This window comes from Leiobunum rupestre, chromosome 7 (assembly GCF_980474605.1).
Source record: "Leiobunum rupestre chromosome 7, qqLeiRupe1.1.hap1, whole genome shotgun sequence".
NCBI lineage: Eukaryota > Metazoa > Arthropoda > Arachnida > Opiliones > Sclerosomatidae > Leiobunum > Leiobunum rupestre.
The window spans coordinates 11,822,049-11,844,859 of NC_143390.1; the positions used below are offsets into that span (position 1 = coordinate 11,822,049).

At 37.7% G+C, this 22,811-nt stretch overlaps 1 protein-coding gene across 1 annotated transcript; it reads left to right on the top strand.

The window, feature by feature from the left end:
- Nucleotides 1–1,703: 1,703 nt before the first annotated feature.
- LOC149934444 (acyl-CoA synthetase short-chain family member 3, mitochondrial-like) lies at nt 1,704–19,276 on the top strand. The gene is made up of 17 exons (XM_090153257.1): nt 1,704–2,042; nt 4,031–4,175; nt 4,236–4,424; nt 7,601–7,738; nt 8,525–8,662; nt 8,720–8,769; nt 8,838–8,967; nt 10,419–10,529; nt 10,587–10,627; nt 13,982–14,085; nt 14,147–14,242; nt 15,420–15,483; nt 15,550–15,631; nt 15,698–15,820; nt 17,848–17,947; nt 18,009–18,184; nt 19,146–19,276. The coding sequence occupies exons 1-17, from the start codon at nt 1,882–1,884 to the stop codon at nt 19,230–19,232; spliced, it is 1,935 nt and encodes a 644-aa protein (XP_090009383.1). The 5' UTR covers nt 1,704–1,881; the 3' UTR covers nt 19,233–19,276.
- The last annotated feature ends 3,535 nt before the right edge of the window (nt 19,277–22,811 follow it).

The following is a 22,811-nucleotide window of genomic DNA, read 5'->3' on the forward strand; positions in this document are numbered from 1 at the left end:
CAAGAATGTATTTATTTATACTCAGGGAGAATGAATGTGTCGAGATTATTTTTAGCGTTTCTCCAATTCCACCCGTTGGGCCCCCTGGTATGCTCCTCCACTTTAATAAAATCAAATAATACAGCAATCTCATTGGTTCTTAAAAATTACGTTTTTCGACGCGATTAACGCTGCTGCAAGGACGCAAAAAATAAGACCCCCTCCTTTTTTCCTCCCCCCCCCTTAGCGTGACGGGGTTAGGGCCTCAACGTGACCGTCGATTGTCTCGACATATTCATTCTCCCTGAGTATAAATAAATACATTCTTGGTAACACCATTAAAATTGTTATTGATCTCTTGTAGGTGGAATGTACCTTTCAAAAAGGCATTTTAACACCTTTATAGGTGTTATTTATCTCTTACCAAGTGAATTTACACCTTTAAAATTCTGATTTTACACCTTTAAAAGTCTGATTTTACACCTTTAAAAGTCTGATTTTACACCTTTAAAAGTCTGATTTTACACCTTTAAAAGTCTGATTTTACACCTTTAAAAGTCTGATTTTACACCTTTAAAAGTCTGATTTTACACCTTTAAAAGTCTGATTTTACACCTTTAAAAGTCTGATTTTACACCTTTAAAAGTCTGATTTTACACCTTTAAAAGTCTGATTTTACACCTTTAAAAGTCTGATTTTACACCTTTAAAAGTCTGATTTTAATCCTTTAAGGGTTGGTTTTCACTAGCGCCAAACCGTCGTGACGGCGGGCGTGAACGCAAAAATTTTCTATTAGGCCTAACGAGGATTTCAAAAGTTAGCGCCCGCCGTCACGGCGGTTTTGCCTTATTGTAAACCAGCCTTAAAAGTCTGATTTTACACCTTTAAAAGTCTGATTTTAATCCTTTAAAAGTCTGATTTTACACCTTTAAAATTGTGATTTTACACCTTTAAAAGTGTGATTTTACACCTTTAAAAGTCTGATTTTACACCTTTAAAAGTGTGATTTTACACCTTTAAAAGTGTGATTTTACACCTGTAAAAGTCTGATTTTACACCTTTAAAAGTTTGATTTTACACCTTTAAAAGTATGATTTTACTCTTTATACGAACCTATTTACACCTCTAGAGGTGTGATTCAACTCCCATCAGGTACAATTTTTATATTTAAAGTGCGAATTTACACCTTTAAGAGTGTTATTTTATTCTTTAAAATGGCTTATTTACACCTCTAAAGGTTACTTTTAACTCCTTCACGGGTGTGATTTTACTCTTGAAATGGGTGTATTAACGCCTTTAAAGGTGTGATTTAAAGCTTACAAGTTGCAAAATGACTATTTAAAGGTGTGTTATTACACGATTATTGGAAATATTTTGTGTCACAAACAAAGAAGGTTTAAATAGTGTTTAAATAGTGTGGAAAAGGAGTTTTAAATCTCATTTTTAACACCGTATTTTTTGACAAAAATCTTGGGGTTTGATTTGTGTAATAAAACGCCCCTAGCAGTGTCAAATTTCGACTCATGAAAAAGTGTACAAATAGTGTTAAAACGGTTTGAATCAACACCCCAATTTCTTATAGTGTAAGTATAAATAAATAGATTCTTAGCCTTTGATAAACGCCGGTACATTTGAGCCGATAACGAAGGATCCTCGCTCGCTACGCTCGATCCGCTCCAAAGATCAGAGCCTCGTTATCGCCAAAGGAAAGATACGCGTTTGAAGAGTGCATCTTCAGGCCTCTGGCGACATCAGCCAACGAGCTAAGTAGGATATCCTTTCGTAGATTTAATTCTAACGAATACGCGCTTCCCCGAAGTCGCTCGATACGATAACTAAATCGCCCGCGAGGCAATTAAAAGACCTGGTCGCTTGAATAATTAGAATCGGGATCGAACTGACATGGACGACTTGTTCGAGGAGAAGAGAATCGAATTGAAGAAATGGCGACAGAAATCCTTGCAGAACAGAGAAGAATTCTGGACTGAGGCCGCAGAAAAATTAACCTGGAGCAAAAAGTGGGACCTGGTGTGCGACCTCTCCGACGCCCCGATCACCAAATGGTAACTACCAACGAATTAAATGAAATCATAAATACCGTAAAAGTGAATAAAAACCACCTATGGACTATAATGCAATTCAAATACGCGAAAAGGTAGAAAAGTCCATAGTAAAAAGGAGCCCAAAGGCTAAACCTAAAACGCGAAACTCGGACCAAATAGATCTTCGAGTCAAATTCAAATTAAATTGGAATTAGAATTTCCAGTGGTAGACCGGTTTCGCCCTAGTTGGAGCTAATCAGTACCGCTAAGTCTAAACATTAAAAATTAGAAAACGGAAAGCCAAATAGAGTGCTTTCAATTCGAAACTCATGACGTCACCATTGTAATTTGCCTATTGATAAAAAAAGGTAACTGTCATGGCGGCCACTATTAACACTACAGCTGTGACGTTACATGTTTTCAAAATCGTATCAGACGAAAGCACTCTATAGGTGGAGAATGAAATGTACGATAGGTTAAAGTAAATTTATCATTACTTTAAATTTGTTAGGGTTTAGATTTTGGCCCCCTTTTTATTACGAACGTTTCTGTCTTTTCGCGTATTTTAACTAAAGAAAATAAAAGCGATAAGTGTGACAATTGACGTGTTAGCGCGCGACACTGCAGGTACATGTCTTGGGCACACAGCCTTCTTTGCGTGCTTTTTTGACCATAACATGTAGAGGTATTTTCACGCGCAAAATGAATTTTAAAAGCCGTCAATTAGCAAAAATTATCATCGAAATGATTTTCAGGGTTATTGCGCACATATCGAGGCACATATATAGTCCATAGTGTCTACACAGTTCGGTTGCGAGTCCAAGTCGGAACTGTGTGAGAGTATCAATGTTGAAAAAAGGGTCGGTCAGAAAATTTACGTTAAAACAATAGGAGGACTCTGCAGTGTTTTAGTAATTAATAGGACTATTAAGAGAGGTCGCTACCATCGATAGTCAGAAATATTACGCGTCTTCGTGAGTCAGTTAGTCACTCGACGGACGACGGTACAAACAGACAATGTACTTGTTGGTAATTAACCCAATTAAATATTTTATAGATCGATTTACAATTTTTAAGGGTCAAAGACGACTTTAAAGGGGTAATATTCATCCGGGGTAACGTGGTGATGGCGTTATTTGTTAGTAGATGGCGCTCTGACAGCAGCATGACGTCATAATTTTGATTTTCAACGATTGGTTGAAGGTTTTCAGGTTTTAGTGGAGAACGGTTTTGTCGAGATTTAAAATACCAAATTCTCTTCCCTGATTGGATAATTTAAAATCGTACTATAGTGCCATCTATGGCGGAGAGTGTTAACTTCTGTTAAAATTAATTGTTTATGTAAATTACAAAAATTATATATTTTTAATAAGAATTTAAAGTACTATAATTTAGTAATTAATTAATAACTTTTTAAAAAAGTTTATTTTTCATAAACTTTATAGTGTCGCCATCTATCTCAAACATTATTAAATAGGAAGGTACCTCGGGTGGATTTCGCCCCTTTTTGCATATTTCCCTGTAGGCAATATGTGAATGCGTCTATATTCTTTACGTTTGAGTTATTCATTTAGCAAAACAGTACAGATGAAACGTTATATTTTCATACTTATTGTTATTACGTAACTTATCATAAAATCATAAGCCTATCATAATGTCCCCATAAGCAAAGGTCTACCATAGGGGCCCATGTTAACGGCGTTGTCCTGGAGATAAGAAAATTAACTTACGACGATAGGGCAGTAGCGCCATCTTCGTTTTCAAAATTTCTACATCTCAAATATTCTCTTGTATTGAGCAGCCACGTTCGGGTTGATAAATGCCACACAAAACGCGTCTAAATCTCACAGTTGAAAAATAAATACCACTAGGAGGTGCAGATTTTGAATACCTACCTCTTAATAACGAGGTTATTGTCAAACATTTGGCCTAGACCTTTGCTTATGGGGACCCTATGATAGGCTTATGATAAAATAATGAGAAATATTTTAAATGAAATATTGTTGAAGGTTTTCCGGCGGAGAAACGAACATGTGCTACAACTGCGTTGACAAACACATTGAAGAAGGCTACGGGCAAACGGAAATCTTGTACTTCGACAGTCCCGTCACGGAAACCAGGACTGTCTACACGTTCAATCAAATTCACGACGAGGTGAGACCCACTGAGGTGCCAAATGGAATTTGCAATAAGACCTGATCTAAACGCTCTTAGGTGAGCCGGCTGGCAGGACTGCTTCAAGAATTGGGTGTCAAAAAAGGGGATCTAATCATGATCTATATGCCCATGATTGTCCAAGGGGGTTTCGCCATGCTCGCCAGTTGTCGGTTAGGCGCGATACACTGTTGCATGCCCAGTGGACTACCCGCCCAAGATCTGGCCATCAGAATCGACCATGCTAAAGTCAGTTTTATCAAAAATAAAACATATCAAGAATGCATTTTCGCTTAGGGAGAATGACGGAATGTTGATACGAATTTTAGCGTTACTCCGTTAGCTTCAAACTCAAAACCACCCGGTGTCTGACCTCAGACCACCTACTGAGAACGTACGAGTCTATCTTTGTCCGGCAATAGACGCTTTAATAAAATATCTCCAAGAAGTAATATTTCCGTGAACCAGGACCTGAAAGTTTCTGATTATATAGTGCTTGTTAAAATAATGGAAACGTTTCACCTGTAAGGTACGCCTGCACGATTTTACCAACCTTGACGGTATGCAACAAGTGTTTCCTTTTAACGGGGTAGCTTTTTTGACTTAGCAAAAACACGACGTTCTGTTTACAGGGGAAAAATTTCCATTATTTCAACAAGCAGTAACTTGCAGGTCCTGGCTCTAGGATTTATTTCTTCTTTGTGATGTACTTGAAGATGTTGAATTTAAGCAGGGCCGTCTTTAGATGATTGGGGGCCCCAGGGCAAAGTGATAAGCGGGGCCCCTAATAATTCCAGACAATTTCTTAACCTCCAATGCGAAGCTCATCGTTGCCCTAATTTACAAATATTGGTTCAAATAAAAAATATCACGAAAAGACATGTTTTAGATAGTTAAATAATTTTAATAATTTGCCTTACAAAAGTTGAAAATGGGGCCCTCCAGAATCTTGGGGCCCTAGGGCAGTGCCCTATTTGCCCAATGGGAAAGACGGCACTGAATTTAAGCCAGGGTTGGAAAGAACCAACCAAGTTTGAACCATGGATTTTTTGGTGGTTTAAAATAATCCATGGCTAAAACCCCTTTTTTTATTAAAAAAATATTGAGAAATGAATAGTTGATTTTATAAAATGCCTTCGCGCTTGCCCAACTTGTTGAAATGTTGCCCTGGAATAGTTCAGCCAATGCCTAGGAATGAGTTCATAAGCTCTTTATTGGGAGAGAAAACGGATCCACAGCTGAACCGGGGAGGCAACATTTCAACAAGATGGCCAAAGTTATTTTATAAAAAGAACTATTAGAAATATTGAAAATTTAAAATAGTAGTTATAAATAGAATGCAGAATAAAAAATGCAGAATATTATTTTCTGCATTTTTTATTCCAAAACGAAACTAAAACTTAACCTTCACTTTTTGTCGTAAGTAATGAGAGCTAGATATAAGCAATTGGGGGATCTTAAATTACGCCGCCATGTTAGGGTATAAAGCAGGTAAATAAGCCTGCTATACCTCACAATGTAAAGGTACTGTCACGCGCAAAAACTTCATTTTGAAATCGGTAAATTTGAGCATTTTCGAAGTAATGAGGGCTAGATATAAGCAATTTGAGCATTGTTTTTGTTAGTGGTTTTAACAGTTTTAAACCACCGGTTACAACTGGTTTTAACCATACTGGATTTTTTAATTTTTAAAAGAGCCGGTTTTATTTCAACCCTAATTTAGCGCCTATTAGTAAGAAGTCATTAAGGCGACTGAGAACGTACGAGTCTATATTTCACTGACAATTAGCAAGAAGTCAATTAGCAGAATGATAAATAGGATGATGGATATTTTCCACAAGCCGCATCATGGCACAAACTTTTGTGTCTAACGATGTAAAATCATATTTTCTCGATGTAGTTGTTTTAATAACCCTCTAAATGGCGAATTTCACCCCCTTCCCGTCTTTTCAACAATCGGCGCGTTTTAAGCGAATGACATCAGCAGTACAGCGAAATCTCTCATAAATAAACATATAAATAATATTATCATTAAAGCAAATCCAATAAGACTTTATTTTACGGGGAACATACAATTTCGAGGCGTGCTACGTATTCGCGCCCGATAACTATGGTTGCGCTCCCTAACGACGGCGGGCGGAACTACTCGTCGGAGGTCAAATTTAATGCATTGTGAAAGCTAGCAAGTTAGAACTTAAGCAGACGCTTGACGTAATTAGACCCCTTTCGGTCGCGAATAGTTCACAGCGATCGATAATGCGTTGTCGTAGGTCCTCAATGTTGCGGACTTCAGTCTTGCGTACCAATTTATCAAGATGTCCCCAGAAATAAAAGTTGGGTATGGGTAGAAATTCGTGTTCTTTGCGTAACAAGGAGTAAAAACGTCTTATGAGATAAGTGAATAAAAATTTCTACTAGCAAAAACTTATAAAGAAAAAACTTATATAGAAATATGTTAGGGTTACGATTTAAAATAATGACAACGTGATTTAAATTACCAAGAGACACAGTAAAATATTAATTTCTTTTTTTTTATGGTTTCTCAGAGGTTACATGTACTGCCTAACAACATTACATTGATCATTGTATTTACAAAAGTTGTTCGAAACGGCCCCCCATTGGCGTGTAGGCAAGGCTGGACGCGTCTTCGGAAAGATTCTCGAACACGACGAAAGATTTCTGTCGTGTTTCGGATAGTCTTTCTCCCTGAGCAGAAATAAATACATTCTCGATAAAATAACCTACTAAATGTCTGAGACTATGACCTTGACAGTGGTTGATCATGGACAAACTAAAACGGGATTTGTAACCGTTGCATATTGCTTTAAAAATATATTGATAAATATATTTATCACTACCTGTCCGTGTCAAATCTAATGTCGCACACTCGCACTACCTAGCGGCATAAAAAGTATTTAACGACGTCATTAGTTTCACCTAAAACATTTCAGAATGAAAAACTTGTAATAATTGCAAAAATGATTAGAAATGGATTGAAAACTCTGTACAAGTTTGAGATTCATAGAAACTAACTGAACTCTTTCACTGCACGAGGTTACTAGGTGCAATCTGATGCTGGTAATTAGGCTCTAGTACAATAATATTTGTTTACAGTCCTTGAGAAGTATCATGTCATTTTCTAGAGTCATAGTCCCAGACTAAAATTTTATTATTAGTATCAATATAAACCTCAGTTTCGCGTACAGTGCTCGAAATGGCGCGTTTTTTCTTACGCAAGTAAAATCTTAAAAAGTTTATCAATGTATGAACGTAAAACTTCCTTTTCAACTATAGCCGGCAAAAATTGCTACGTTTTTATCAATTTTGGCAAATCCAAATATTTTACGTAACGAAAAACGCTCGATTTTAAACGCTAGTGAAAACCAAGTTCAGTTGTTTGAAGTAAAAAAATTACTTGAGAACAGCCAAAAGTGATTTTAGTGGGTACGGCGGGCTACCACGCTAACGGATGGGTCGACTACAAAGCCATACTAGACGAAGCCCTCGACCAAACGAAGCATAAACCAAAGAATCTACTCGTTTGGAAACGTCCTCAATTAAAGGTAATGTCAGGGTTATTCAAGTTTTTGAAGGTTGGATTACCACGCTATATACTAGGATGAAGGAGGATATTTCTTGTTGATTTGTCAACAGCGCCCTCTATTGCAAATAAAATTGCGTGAAAAAATTAAGCAAACAATGGTACGGTCGATTAATTATGAAAATAATTTAATGAAATTTATTTATTATCGTAACTTAGAAAATACATATTTTCAGAAAATATTTATTTAAAATTATGGTTATCTTTATTCGATAAAATTAAGCTAGATAACGTCACCTTGCCATAACGAAAACGGGGGAATAGGCGAATCTATAAAGTCCAGGGGGGGCTGAAAAGATGGTAGTCATGTGACTTTGTGAGAACTGCAGCGCCATCTACACTAAGAAATACGAACTATTATTCGTTTTATTTTGCTAATGGTGGTTTAAATTTTGAACGATTTATTATTTAAAACATTTTGTAATAGAAAAGTGTAAGTTAATTAGTTGTCTGCAGTATCTGAATGGAATTTTTTTTTCTTTAACGTCGCACGGCCAACTATTTACACGAGTTACCGAATCGAAGTTGGCTGTGAAAAGTTAGTCACGTGATTTTGTTTTCCCATTTTAACAAGCTGGTTAAGACCAAATTTACTTTATAGTATCGGCTATTGGTGGAAGGCAAGTCTGACTTACGGGCGCTATCCTAAAGCTTCAGTAATCCCACCTACTAAAGTTGAATATCCCTGGTAATGTTTTAAGAATGATATAAATGTCGAAAAGTAACGCAAATGTGACCGTTACGTCAGGTAAATATGGTGGAGGGAAGAGACATCGATTGGCAAACAGTCGTTCAAAAGGCCAAACCGAAACTAGACTGCGTCCCGATGGAATCCAACGAACCCATTTTCATTATCTACACATCCGGTTCAACGGGAGAGCCCAAAGTAAACTGATCCCTTCGACTCCCTAAGCACGAATTAATAATCACCATTTTCCATTAGGCTATAGTCCACGCTGTAGGTTCATTCAGCGCCAGAATGGTCACCGACTTGTAAGTTCTTACGATCGTATTGGATGCTCACGTGCAAATATAAATATGAATTATTCTTTATACCTCAGTTCGATCCTAATAGGCGCCGATGTCAGTAACCAAGTGTATTACATGACGACCAACCTGGGCTGGATCGCCAGCCACGCTTTTCTCATTTACGGACCCATGATTAAACGACTCAAAACGGTCTTCTACGAGGTGAGCGCTTCAATCGTTGTACCTTGAGGAACGTAATAATAATCAGCTAGGCTAATGCCTAAGGCCCAAGCCATCTAGCGACTTTTATTGCCTTCAAATCATCAGGTCGTGTAAAACCTCGGAGCTACTACTCTCCCGGAGTCATTTCTATAAAACCTGGCAGTGGTTAACGGTAATAGTTAAGATATTAATATAATATTTTTAAATCAAAATGCTGAGTCAGCAAAAATGGATCAGTGATCCATTTTTTCTCGCGTACATTTTTGGTGGATCAACTCATCGAACTTTTATTCACACGAACCAACTAGTTGACTCAACTCAAGTTGGATCCAAAAGTTGGCTCGTGTGAAAAGGCCTTTAGTGTAGGGAAATGTTGGCTAGCGTGGCATGAAGGGCTTGCCACCACACTTACACGCAATTTCACCCGGCCACCTGGAATCTAGGCATTAAAAGAATCTAGATGACTTGGGACTAGGCTGGCGCCTTGGGTATTAGTCTAGCTGATTATTATTAATTCAAGGTGGCTGCGTTATATTGCGTAAGAGGGGTGTAAATCCCTTCACGCCAGGCGAACCAACAGCTCCCTACACTAACTATTACCGAGGTCTTTTAATGATTCTCTGGGCAGCAATATTCCACAAAGAGAGGATTGGGAGATCATATCTAGGAATGAAAAGAGAGAGAGAGAGAGAGAGAGGGGGCGTACTTAACGCTCATAAGAACATCTAAAATATTTGATCAAGATCTTTTTATAGAGAGGTTATAGGTTAGGCTTAGGTCGAGGTTACGGTTAAAGTTAGGTTAGGTTTAGGCTAAGGTTTAGGTTTAGGTTGGGGTTAGGTGTAGGTTAAGGTTCAGGTTAAGATTCAGGTTAGGTTTAGGGTAAGGTTAGGTTTAGGTAAAATTTAGGTTAAGTTAAGGTTAGGTTGCTGGATGATTTTTGACCAAAGAATATTGGGAACTGGGTGTGCACTGATCTTTCCACAAAATTTCTTGATTTTACCTCGACAGGGTCATATTAACCGGGAGGGTGAATTTTTTTGGGAGTGGACCTAATGTAATTGCTCCCCCCCAAGATCGGTTGAAAATTACAATTTATGAAATGAAGGTAGGAACGGCAAAAATTCAACCTTCTTGATGTTTTTCCCATGGAAGCTAGGAGCAACCAATACAGCACCCCACACAAGGAGAACACAACCCGTCAGAAGTTGTGCATTTTCTTGTGTACAGTTTTCATTGGTTAGACGCTATAGCGCCTCCTGCAGCCGCAAAGGGGAAAATTCGGAAATTGTCTCCCCCCACCCCGCCCGTAAAACGTTCAGCGTAAAGGCTCGTCCAATGAAATTTGTACGCAACACCGCGTTAGCGTGTTTAAAGGTTACGTGCGTTCCCCTTGAGTTTGTTGCACCTAGATGGCAGTTCACGAAATCTACATAGTGAATTTCTTACAGGGCGATCCACTTCTAAGTAGCGATCCAAACGCTTTGTACAGACTGATTCAAGAAAACAAAGTGACTCAGTCGATGGTGCGCTCTGGTGTCTTTAAGCTTCTTAGACAAATGGTAACTTAAATTGAGTTAGTTAGAAGGTGAATCTGTAAACCAAATCGCTTCTCTCAGGACCCAGATGGACAAGTGGCGTCCCGATACAATCTCGACTCGTAAGTAATTTTACCAAAAGTAAATAAAAGGATAAAGTCTTTGTTTGACCACAAATTATAGCTCCCACTGAGGTTAGTACTATCTAGGAGCAACAAACACAGCACCCAACACAAGGAGAACGTAACCCTTCAAAAGTCGTGGATTTTCTTGCGTACAGTTTTCATTGGTTAGACGGTTTAGCGCCTGCTGCCGTCGGAAGGGGAAAATTTGGAAATTGTCTGCCCCCCGCCCGTAAAACGTTCAGCGTAAAGGTTCGTCCAATGAAATTTGTACACAACACTGCGTAAGCATGTTTAAAGGCTAGCTGCGTTCACCTTGTGTTTGTTGCTCCTAGATACTATGATTTCATTGAGCTCTAAAACCAAGTAGCTTATGTCAACAATTCGCCCCATTACTTCAATAATTGCGCTCTTCTAGATGCTACTGGGTAAGAATTTAGCAGTAGCTGCGGAATAGGGGGATACAGGGCTGCATGGTACCCCAGATTTCAGTTGTTGGTACAATGCGTATATTTGTACCCTCATAATTGCAAATATTTGGAGGAAACACGAAAACCATTTTAAATTATTACTGTTTGAACAAATAATTTAATCGATAGTGTGGTACACGAGGACCACCCGTTTGGACAATATTAACAAATGGTTTTTAGTTATTTTTCAGTGATTTTATGAATCACGTAGAAAGCAATAATGGGTACTGCCGAACTTTTTTGTTCACCACTACATTTTGTAATAACCTATAAATAATTATTGTACTTTGAATACTTAAAATTTAAATCTCATATATTTTAAAATATTAAAACAAAACGAGTAAAACTTTAAAATGTAGTTCCGCAAGCATTTACAAGCTTAGTTTTGTAATATTAAGCAACCTCTTGTGGTAACACTAGCTGGTTTACTGATATTTACTGAATTCTTGGAAACGTGCTTGTTGATCTTTATGAAGAAATAACGAAAATAGGCATGGGGTCAAGTATAAAAATATAATGCTTCAGGGGTTATATTTTATCTGGTTTAAAGAAATAAGGCTTACATTATACAATTGAGTCAAATAAACAAGTTGGCAAGCCAAAATATACCTCTCCTCGGAAGAATGGTCCCTAAAGGTATTAATTTCTCGAGATGACCCTTAAAGATAGATCTCCGCAATTCAGAGTTATTTACTAAAACCGTAATCCCGGTTCTATCCCGCCTGGTATAAAATTTTAATTATAATTAAAATAATTGAGACGAAACAACCGATTATAATTTATTCAGAATATTATAAATTAAGTAGTTACAACAGTACGTTAGACGTACTAAAACAATGCACAATTGAATTTAACCCTATTAACAGTACAAGTTTATCAGTTGAATATAATACGAAGCAAATTTTAATGAAATAAATATCTACAGAGGGAATTTGTATTTTTCTCACTTACGAAATAGTTGCCACATCTTTAACGCTCATTTTATTTCAACACTCGCCCTTGATGAAGATACCGTAGAATAGCTATATTCGACAACTGGTAGTGGACGACTCATAGACTTCCAGTTGACGTTGTGACACATACCGCATGAAAAAGACCAATGCCGTCCAATTTCCAATATCATATAATGACTCGCACACCCAGGAAATCAATGACTGCATTAGGAATAGTAGATATCCAAATATCCACACCAAATGTATTAACAAGAAGCAAAAACGTTACCATCAGCAAAGCACATAGAGCCACTTGACTAAACGACAGCTCGTATATCAATAAACGTTAAATAAACGCCTATGCATTATTACAACTATGTTTAAGACGATAATAACACCCGTAAATAAATAACAAAAAACTAACAAAGTCGATCACCCAAAGGTTCTACCCTTTAACCCTCTTATATCTGCTGACTGCGCTAAAACAAGATTTGACATTTAAAATTTCATACGTAAAAAATGTAGACTTTAAAAACCATTAATATACTCTTCCGCTAAGAGTGATATTCCTACGCGAGCTGTGCGCTAGTAAAATGGCGCCAATTCTCTGTGCATCTAAAATGTATCAGGTTGCGGCTTAAAGATTTTCAAGCTAATGGCCAAGTTATAAAACAATGTGATGCTAAATACATTGAAACATTTTATTTATAACAAAGCTTTAACAAAGTTAGCCTTGTCTCAACGTCACACACATTCAAAATACGCAGAAGTAACGTTATACTACACCCAATGCAATATCAAACATTAATGTAACAGAAACAAAAACAAAATAAACATCTACGTAAGGTGTTTATAATCTTTCCACCCAAACAAATATTACATTTATTTTTATCCCAGTTTTACTGGTATTTAAACTTTAGAGATGTAGATGTCAATGGCTCATCGGTAACGTCCGCGTCATAAGAATGTACCCCGGGTTCGATTCCTGACGACGATCATATTTAACTACAAATTGATCAATTTCCACATTTGACAATTTACATATCAAAAAAAATAAAATGGTACAGGAAAAATTGACTTTAAAACTGCTTAAAACACTTTCGCCAAAGCTGTTTTAGAAAAACACCATTGCTTAACAAGCGTCGGGGGCTAAGTGGTTAGAGTAAATCTCTTGCACGCAGCAGACCCGGGTGCGATTCCCGGTCGGCGCCAATAAATCTCAAATTGTTACTAAGACGAATACCGTGAACAATTGGTGGAAACCCTGCCATTGGACGTTGGGAGGTTGCCATAACACTCAGCACTCGGTCCGTCCCAAAAGTCAATAAGAACAAGTTGAAGTGAAAACGCCCGTACGAACAAAAACAACAGACTCAACACCCGCAACCGTCATAACACAACAAACTCAACTCCCACAACCGTCATAACACAAACTCAACATTCCACCTTACACATAAACATTACAATAACGAAATATCCAATCAAACTGAGTTAATACTGTCGGTGAGCGTTAACGAGAAAAAACCATCCAAACCAAACCCAACCGCAAATTAATCCGTTAACGCTCACCGTCGCACGGTGGTTTTGCCAACCCTTCGACAGTCCTAGCAACTGCGAACGCAGAGATTTCGAGAAACTGCGTACGCAATGATTAAGCTTTGCACGGAAAATGCGAACGCGTTCGCAGGACAGACACACAGACAATCGGAGAGGTAAAAATACAAGATATGGCCGTTACAAAAATTAGTCGAACAATGCTATGATTATAAGTAAATGAGTAAATAAGTAGGGCCAAAGCAATGTTAAAAAATGTTGATGTTTCAACACCCTTGTCAACAGGCATGGGGATTTTACCGTTTACCCCTGAGGACTTTCTCCCTATTCTTACTTTTGATTTTAGACGATATTGAAGGGTAAATGAATACTAATGGAGTTACTGGTGTCCCCATTAGACTTCAACAGTTGTTTTACGGTGGAGAGAAAACGGACAGTAGCACTTTAGAATGGACTGCCAAAACCTTCAACGTAGCTCTGTTCAACGCCTACGGACAAACGGGTAAAGTGGATGTACTTACAAATAGGTGTATCCTCAATGATTCCGGATTTCGTGTTTGTAGAATGCGGGGGATACATTGCCGCGGCGATGTACCACGGTTCAACCAAGAAAACCAAAAAAATTGTTTACTCTTCAGCAATTTTTCCAGGATTCGATGGTAACAATCATTTGATTTTTAACTAATAGCATAAGTACTTAAAGCAAGTTTCGGCTCGACGTGTACTAGCTCTTTTTTCAACAGATTTCGCTAGCGTCGAAATCAAAACAAGATACTTATAGCTACATTTTGACCCAAAAGGCGGGACATAAAAGTACCCCTCGCGTTGATTGGCTCGTTTTTTAAATTTGATAATAGCTTCAACTATAGTAATTTTTAACAATATATTTTATATGGGATATATATAAAAGTTAAAGTCCACTAAGTAGAGTATAAGTTGTCTAATTATATTTCGTTCTCTGACGACGTTATCGTTTCGCTATTTTGAATTTTAACTTCCTTTGCCATTAATAGATAGCACCACGCCCTCCAGTAAAGTCGTTTTTCCGAGGAATCGTATAGATTCATTGCCATCTCTAATAACAAGGGCCTTATCATAATACAGGTGGCTTTAAATATGTTTCGGAAGAAGAAAACAGTGCGAAGCAAAATTCATAAATTAAAATGAGTGTAATTTAAATATTTTACATAGTTAGGCGTAGTAACGTACACCGTATATTTAGAACCATGATGCGGTGTATAAATGCACAGTTTTGTCATTTTAAACTGCCTCAATCTTGCGAAAGTTATAAGGTGTTTCAAGCATTGAGTTGGGAATAAATAGAGGTACAACTAATTCTGGCTGGTGCGGGACCAATTTCGTTCAATATGGAGACTATATCAACTTTATCATTCTACCGTGGCGGCATCTGTCTCTAGTGGTGGCAACTATATTGCAATTGAATTTTTTTCGCGAATCTGATGCGAAATTCAAATGTATGATTACTCGTAACAAACAAACCTTTGAAGTTGTTTAAAAATAATTTTATTCTGTCAACACGATCCTTTTTAACTCCAGTTACGGTGAGTTAGCTTTATTATTTATTTTTAGCCATATAACTTTACAAAATATAGATGGCGCTACCGCCTAATTATAAAGATGAATTTCGTACAGTCTTATCAGAATAGGTCCCGCGTAACCATGGCAACCGAAATCGTAATTGTAATTCTAGCAGTATTATTCCCAATTCAATGGTTTCAAGTTCCATTATGAACCTTGGTGGATACGTATCTCGTAAGAGATCGTTTTAATCTTCAACGAATAGTTCTAACTGGACTAACTGAATTACTTTCTCAGTGGTCATCATGAGGCCGGATAACACGGAAGCGAAACCGAACGAAACGGGCAGAATTTTAATCAGGTATGGCGTTATAACATTGTAATTGGATTGACGATGGCCATCACATCATTATATCCGCGCATATAGACTGCCATTACCTCCAGGATGCCTCATATCCCTGTTCGGGGATCACCAGAAATGCAAAACCTCCTATTTCGTCGACTACCCGGTATTATAGTGGGATTTCCTAGAACCAGGTCATCTATAGTAACTATATACATCTTTCTTTTCCTAGGGTTTTTACGACACCAAAGACGAAGGATACTTGAACGAAAAGGGAGATTTGTTCGTGTCATGTCGAGCGGACGACATCATGAAACACGCCAGCGTTTATTTGGCCGCCCAGGCCGTAGAAGAGGTGAGAAGGGCTGGTTTTAGTTTCTGTTAGTCCAAACGGCGATTTTTGTGCGTAGACGATCCCCGTCGTTTATGCCGTAGTGAATACAAGCCTCTAAACAGGCCCGTAACCAGCCGCCAAAACTCGGGGGTGCTCAAATTTATTTGGGGGTGCCAATGCCTTGATACTAAAAGTAATTTTTAACTCCCACTCCTGAAATATAAATATTGGCTTTATTTTGTTATTTTTAAGATAATAGTTTTCTTTAACACGTCGATGAAATAGTAAGCATGAACTGCAGACCTATGAATGTTTACCCTTGTTGTAGTCCAATAACTTTCCTCTATTTCGTGAATCCTGGTGTAGCCCATAAATTGTTGTTTATATGTTATATCAGTCGATTTGATTGGCTAGTACGGTATTTCTTCAATTGAAATATTTAAACGCGCGAAAACAATTTTTTCCAAAACTTTAGTAAAAACGTTTTAAATATTTACTAAAATTAAATTGTGATGTAGCTCTCCTTTGAGCAATCGATTTTGTTTGGTTGGTTGGGTTGGGGATGCTCAAGTATTCATTTGAGGGCGCTGAGCATCACCTGGCGCCCCCCCCCCCCCATATAGGGCCTGACTCTAAACCATCTCGGAAATACGTTTTCGATCAACTGCTGACCCCTGACGGCAAAGTGGTATTTTTTAAATCACGATCAAAGAAGTGACTTATCGCATCAACGGTTCCCAATTTCACTGGTTGCTGATTAAGTCAATTCCTTGTTCAGAGTCTCTAGGCCTATAGTTTTTCGCCGAGTTTGGATTAGTTAGTGTAGGGAGCTGTTGGCTCGTGTGGCATGAAGTGCTTGCCACCACCCTCCTACGCATTGTAACCCGGCCACCTTAATTAAAGGCTTTAAAAGTCGCTCGATGACTTGGGCTTAAGGTTGTGCCTTGGGTATTAGCCTAGCTGATTATTATTTTTTAAGTGTAGGTTAACAACAAATACGCTAAGTTAAATACAAGTATATCAACATTTTGAGAGACATAAGTATGTGAAACGTTTACTACCATATCTCCACTGAAAATTGTAGTTTACGAACTTCAGGTCACCAGTTTCCAGTGGAAAACTGTTTTCACTTTTCACTAAAGATCTGGTTGTTCCCTGTATATAGTTCTAAAAGGTAGCGGAGAAGGTTTTTTGGTTCACACGAAGATCTCTTGACTGGTTTCGAACTGAATATTTGATCTAAGGTCTCGGAGATCGGAGACTGTTTGCTAAGGTTAAATTTGGCTACAAACTAGCGTAATAAATTTATTGGGTTTTGACTATCTTCATCTATTAACTGGTCCTTGAAATTTGGAACCAAAGATTTTAAAATAATTAATAATTTAGAATTAACAATCTGGTCCCAGAGACCACCCTTTTGAAAAGAAAACTGCTCCAAAAATGTACTATATGGTTTTTGAAAAGTAAACCTGTTCTGATTTAAAGGGGAACGGTCAAGCTTTAACCAGTTAGATAGCCCTATAACCCCTTAAAAACTAAAACCACATAAAAATAATAAGTGGTTAATTTTTAATAAAATAACGAAATTTGGGAAATTGAAAAGCGCGCGTCCGCCGCGACTACTGGTGAGAAGTCGGTGAGACAGAAAAACAACATAAAAGCGCGCGCTGCTGAAGACGCGAAAGATTTGTTTCGCACGCGTGGTGCGTTCCAATTATACGAGACCAAAGCCTAAATTGCTCGATTTTAAAAGTTAGGATAGTTCGCAAATCGCTCACTAAGGTGCTGCTGACGCTGGCGATACACCTAAGATGGCGGCGAAAATTCAAACCCAAATACTTGGCGTTATTTTGCATTTTAACTTCTTAGGCCAAAAACTATTTTTTCAAGACAAAATAAGGTACGTGTAAGTATATTCAACGTCTTGTTGATCTTTTGATACGCAAATAAGGCGATATTTGGAAAAGCTTGGCCGTCTCCCTTTAAAAAGCTGCAAGGCGGCTAACTATAAATTTGTCCACTAGACAACTTAAAACTTTCCTTTACAGATAGTGCTGAAACATCCGGATGTTGCGGAATGCGTTGTCATTTCGACTCCACATTTAATACTTAAGGAAGTACCAGTTACGTTGTTCGTGGTCAAAAATGGTAAAAGACGTTTGGGATAGCCTTCAGCGCGTGTATTCACAGAATATATGTCTTCATTAAGGTACCAATAAAGAAATAGTCACGGTTTCAACGGAGATTGTCGAGATGCTGTCGGAACACTTCGGGGAAGCGGTCACTTTTGGGAAAGCCATAGCTGTAAAGGAACTTCCCAGAACCAGAACAGGCAAAATACACAGGCCCAGCGTTAGATCCCTGGGCCAAGGAGAGCTACCACAGGTATTTATAGACCCTCGGACACGGTAATGTCAGAAGTTTGTAATAAACCTCCTTTGCGGGTGGGAAGTAGCCCCCACACGAGAGGGAGGAAGAAGGAACAAATTACCGGGGCCCGTTTTTGAACAACCCAGCAGGGCCGGATTAAGACTTTATGGGGCCCTAGGCCCAAGTTAATTTTGGTGTCCCCTTTCAATAATTGAGAAATGGAAGGAAAATTCATTTTGCTGCCAGATTTAGTATGTCGTCAGGGGCTAGACAGCAGTCCGTCAGAGAATGTGACAATCAAACGTTTTCAGTTCATAGGGGTGGACGCATTTACTAAAATTACTCCGAAAAATATTTTGTGAAAAGCAAATGATTAAAGTTTTGTACTTTTATTTTTTTCGAACCCTTTTGGTGCCCCTTGTAGGCTTGGTGCCCTAGGCCCAGGCCTATTTGGTCTATTGGTTAATCCGGCCCTGCAACCCAGGTTTATTTGTCTCGGGTTTCTCCCCGAAATAGTATAACTTTAAAGTAAAGTAGTAATGGCTCTCTTTGGTCACGGAACTTAAATTTTACCGGGGCCTGGGCCCGCTCTCGGCAGCTCTGCAGGGAAGTATTTAACTCCCTATTTGTGCAACATCCTTTTCAAAGACCAAATAATTAACTTCATGAGAGAGGACTGACAAATTCGAGCCCAATATTATTCGTTGGCCTTGAAAAGGTATACTCCGTCGTCTGCTAGTTTGAAGTATTACTTCATTAAGCCTCAATGAAGTAATTGTTGAAAAATGTCCTCAATGATTAGGAGTTTTTGCAACAACTATCGTTGCATTGTTTATCGCGCACCCGCTAAGAATATGAAAAATGCTAGTTTATCGACGCACTATTTTTTTGGCCGTTTTAAATGTGTACGTCCGCCAGTCAAAACCTATAATCAGGGTTCATTATAAACTTCTGATAATGCAAATTTTCCAAATAGGCTACCGGGGCTGTGGAAAATCCGGAGGTACTGGAGGAATTAGCTTACGCCCTGGAAATTTCTGGCTATGGAAGGCAGCAAGATTAACAACTTATTTGATTTTCATTAATTAAATGCCAATTGAAGCACAATATGTTGTAATTATTTCTAGCAATTGAAACACAACAGGTTGTAATTATTTCTTCCAATTGATACACAGTAGATTGTAATTATTTCTACCAATTATTGAGACACAACAGACTGTAATTATTTCTACCAATTGAGACACAACAGACTGTAATTATTTCTACCAATTGAGACACAACAGACTGTAATTATTTCTACCAATTGAGACACAATAGATTGTTATAATTCCTTCCTATTGAAACACAAAAAACTGTAATAATTTCAACCAATTGAGACACAATAGAAGTTTCTTTTTACCAAGGAATATTTCTGCGCAAGTTTCCATACCAGAGACACTGAGAAAATTGATATTACCTCGGCCAGGAATTGAACCTACAACCTTTGGATTACCATCCCAACGCCTCTACCATTGGTTTACCGAGGCCACAAGCAAAGATTTATGAACACTAGCGCAGTTCCCATTTGCGCGGTTTCCCAAAAGCGCAGTTCCCAATAGCGCGGTTTCCCAATAGCGCAGTTTCTCAAAAGCGCGGTTTCGATTATTGCCTAACCTACAGTGCCTACGCGCCTGCGGCGCGCCCGGCTAACCTAACCTAACCTTACCTAACCTTTTGGGAAACCGCGCTATTGGGAACTGCGCTTTTGGGAAGCCACGCAAATGGGAACTGCGCAAATGAGAACTGCGCTAACGGGAACTGCGCTAATAGGCATATACCCAAGCAAATAGGTCTCGGACATCCAATTTATGAATGACTCGATTGGGCTCGCTTGACATTTGATTTCAAAGTCAATGGACGCTTAAATAAATATCTTCAAGGAAATCGCCCAAAAGTAATATGTCCGAAATCCAGGAAGTTACGTTTTATATAATTCTTATTGAAATAATGGTAACTTTTCACCTGGGAGGCTATTCTCTAATTTATCTCGATCTCACTCTCGATGTCGACTCGAAGTCGATCTCGAAGGCGATCACTTCGATCGAGAAGTCATTTCTCGATAAACGCTATTCTATACTTCATCGAAATCGACTTCGAAGTGATACATCTCGACTCTCGACAAGCGAGTAGACCACGTGGGTTCTAGATATTTCCGGTTGTATTCGCGCATAGGCTCTCTATTTTCCGACCAATTAAGATTCCACGATAGTGGAATCTTTATAAGGGGCCAACATGCTTCTCCGTAGACTTTGAAAGCACTATTAATGCTATCAAAAACGTAGGCTTTTTTGTTCACTTTTAAATTTTAAGCGATTTTCATGCCCAAGGTTCAGTATTAGGGAGGCTAGCGATAGCTTAACGAATTTGTTATTACTGTCCACTTAAAATATAAAACACTTCATAATCGCAATACATTGCATGGTTTACTCGACAGTAGGTAAAATGCTACCGAAGGCTTTGCTTTATTGAAACATTTTTGACATGACGGCTTTACTTATCGGCTGGGAAGTTCATGAGCAACCCTGCTCCAAAGTTTGAAAATAAAATTTTTGGTCGGTACCGCCTTAAAAGATTTAAATCTTCTCAGTGTTAATAAACGTATTATTTGTAAATAAATTTGGTTGTGGTGCATTAAATTATACATAAAGAATTATTTAAAAAAATAAAATAACCCTAATCTTGTGTAAATTAATTGTAATCAACATTTAAAACTTAAGCCTTTGCACCCCTGTACGTATACGGTAATAGCTAAATTATACAACTTTCTTATATAATAATTAACCATTCTGGATCGATTAGTTTTTACATGTTTAATGTTAGCTATCACATAGTACTAACTATTATTACTAAACATTTTTATTAAAGTTGATGGTTTATTTGGTTGAGCTGCGTTGAAAGGAACGGATGATTCGCTGTTTTCAAAGTACATTTTGGCCAATAACTTTTTATTATTTAGCTTTTAGGTTGTATTATTGTTCAATCTCATTCAAGGGTTCACTTAAAGCCCTAATTCATAAAGCAGTAGTTTATTTAGTCAAATTGTAACTACAAAAGTAAGTATTGAGGTGGTCTCCTTGAAAAGTAGCGGAACGATCACTGTTTTCAAAGTACATTTTGGCCAATAACTTTTTATTATTTTGCTTTTAAGTTGTATTATTGTTCACTCTCATTCAAGGGTTCACTTAAAGCCCTAATTTATAAAGCAGTAGTTTATTTAGTGAAATTGTAACTCCAAAAGTAAGTTTTGCGGTGGTCTCCTTGAAAAGTAGCGGAACAATCACTGTTTTCAAAGTAAATTTGGGCAATAACTTTTTATTATTTTGCTTTTAGGTTGTATTATTGTTCACTCTCATTCAAGGGTTTACTTAAAGCCCTAATTTATAAAGCAGTAGTTAATTTAGTGAAATTGTTACTCCAAAAGTAAGTTTTGCAGTGGTGTCCTTGATGATTCGCTGCTTTCAAAGTACATTTTGGCCATAACTTTTTATTATTTTGCTTTTAGGTTGTATTATTGTTCAATCTCATTCAAGGGTTTACATAAAGTCCTAATTCATGAAGCAGTAGTTTATTTAGTCAAATTGTAACTCCAAAAGTAAGTTTTGGGGTGGTTCACTTTGGCCCATTACATTTTATTATTTTTCACTCTCAGTCAAGGGTTCACTTAAAGCTCAAATTTATAAAGCTCAAATTTATTGAAATGCATTAATGAATATATAGCTTTCAAAGTTAAAATAGCAGAAAATATGTATGGTTCGCAATATTTTTTTGTAATTCACAATTGTATGTATTTCCTATTTTAAATTATTAAAGGGAATATAACCTCAGGTATTTGGTGTGGAACACCAACGCTTGCAGCTCTGACCGCTCTTGCCTTTCGCTTTAAAAATGTTTGGCGCCACTGTACAGCGAAATTTGAAAAATTGAAGGGGTCTTCCATAAAGATTGCTTTGCAGGTTATATTCCCTTTAAATAAAGTTTCACTGAAAATTTTAAATTTACTGTGAATAAAATATTTTTAACATTAAATAGTAATTAACGTCCCTAAGACGTCGTTGCTGGTGCAAAATTAATCCAAAATAAAACCCCAGATGAACTATTAAAAATCCAGCTGACATCCCTAGGATCGTCCATAGGCTCTAGACAAACCATGGACAAACCGGACATTTGGCGTCTGTACGGTCTGTTAAAGGGAATATAACCTGCAAAGCAATCTTTATGGAAGACCCCTTCAATTTTTCAAATTTCGCTATACAGTGGCGCCAAACATTTTTAAAGCGAAAGGCAAGAGCGGTCAGAGCTGCAAGCGTTGGTGTTCCACACCAAATACCTGAGGTTATATTCCCTTTAACGTCCGACCGACAGTGATGTCAAGTCTCCAAATTGATATTTCCGTCACAGGGACTTAAAACTTCCCTTTTTGACAAAAATTTTCCCTAGTTTCTTTGTTAGCCTTCAGAAAGTGATATTTAATACTTAGCGCCTTCTAGGTAACCAATATTAAACTATAATTTATATATTTATAATTTTCTATTTATCTTAATACATTTCTTGGCTTTATATGTAATAGAATAATTAGCTGAAAAACAGTACGTTATTACACTAA

Bases quoted from the DNA above. Each gene is read 5' to 3' on its own strand.
- LOC149934444 (XM_090153257.1), top strand. From the start codon at position 1,882: ATGGACGACTTGTTCGAGGAGAAGAGAATCGAATTGAAGAAATGGCGA. The intron at 2,043-4,030 runs GTAACTACCAAC...ATATTGTTGAAG, and splicing joins GACGCCCCGATCACCAAATG to GTTTTCCGGCGGAGAAACGA. The intron at 8,968-10,418 runs GTGAGCGCTTCA...AATTTCTTACAG, and splicing joins TCAAAACGGTCTTCTACGAG to GGCGATCCACTTCTAAGTAG.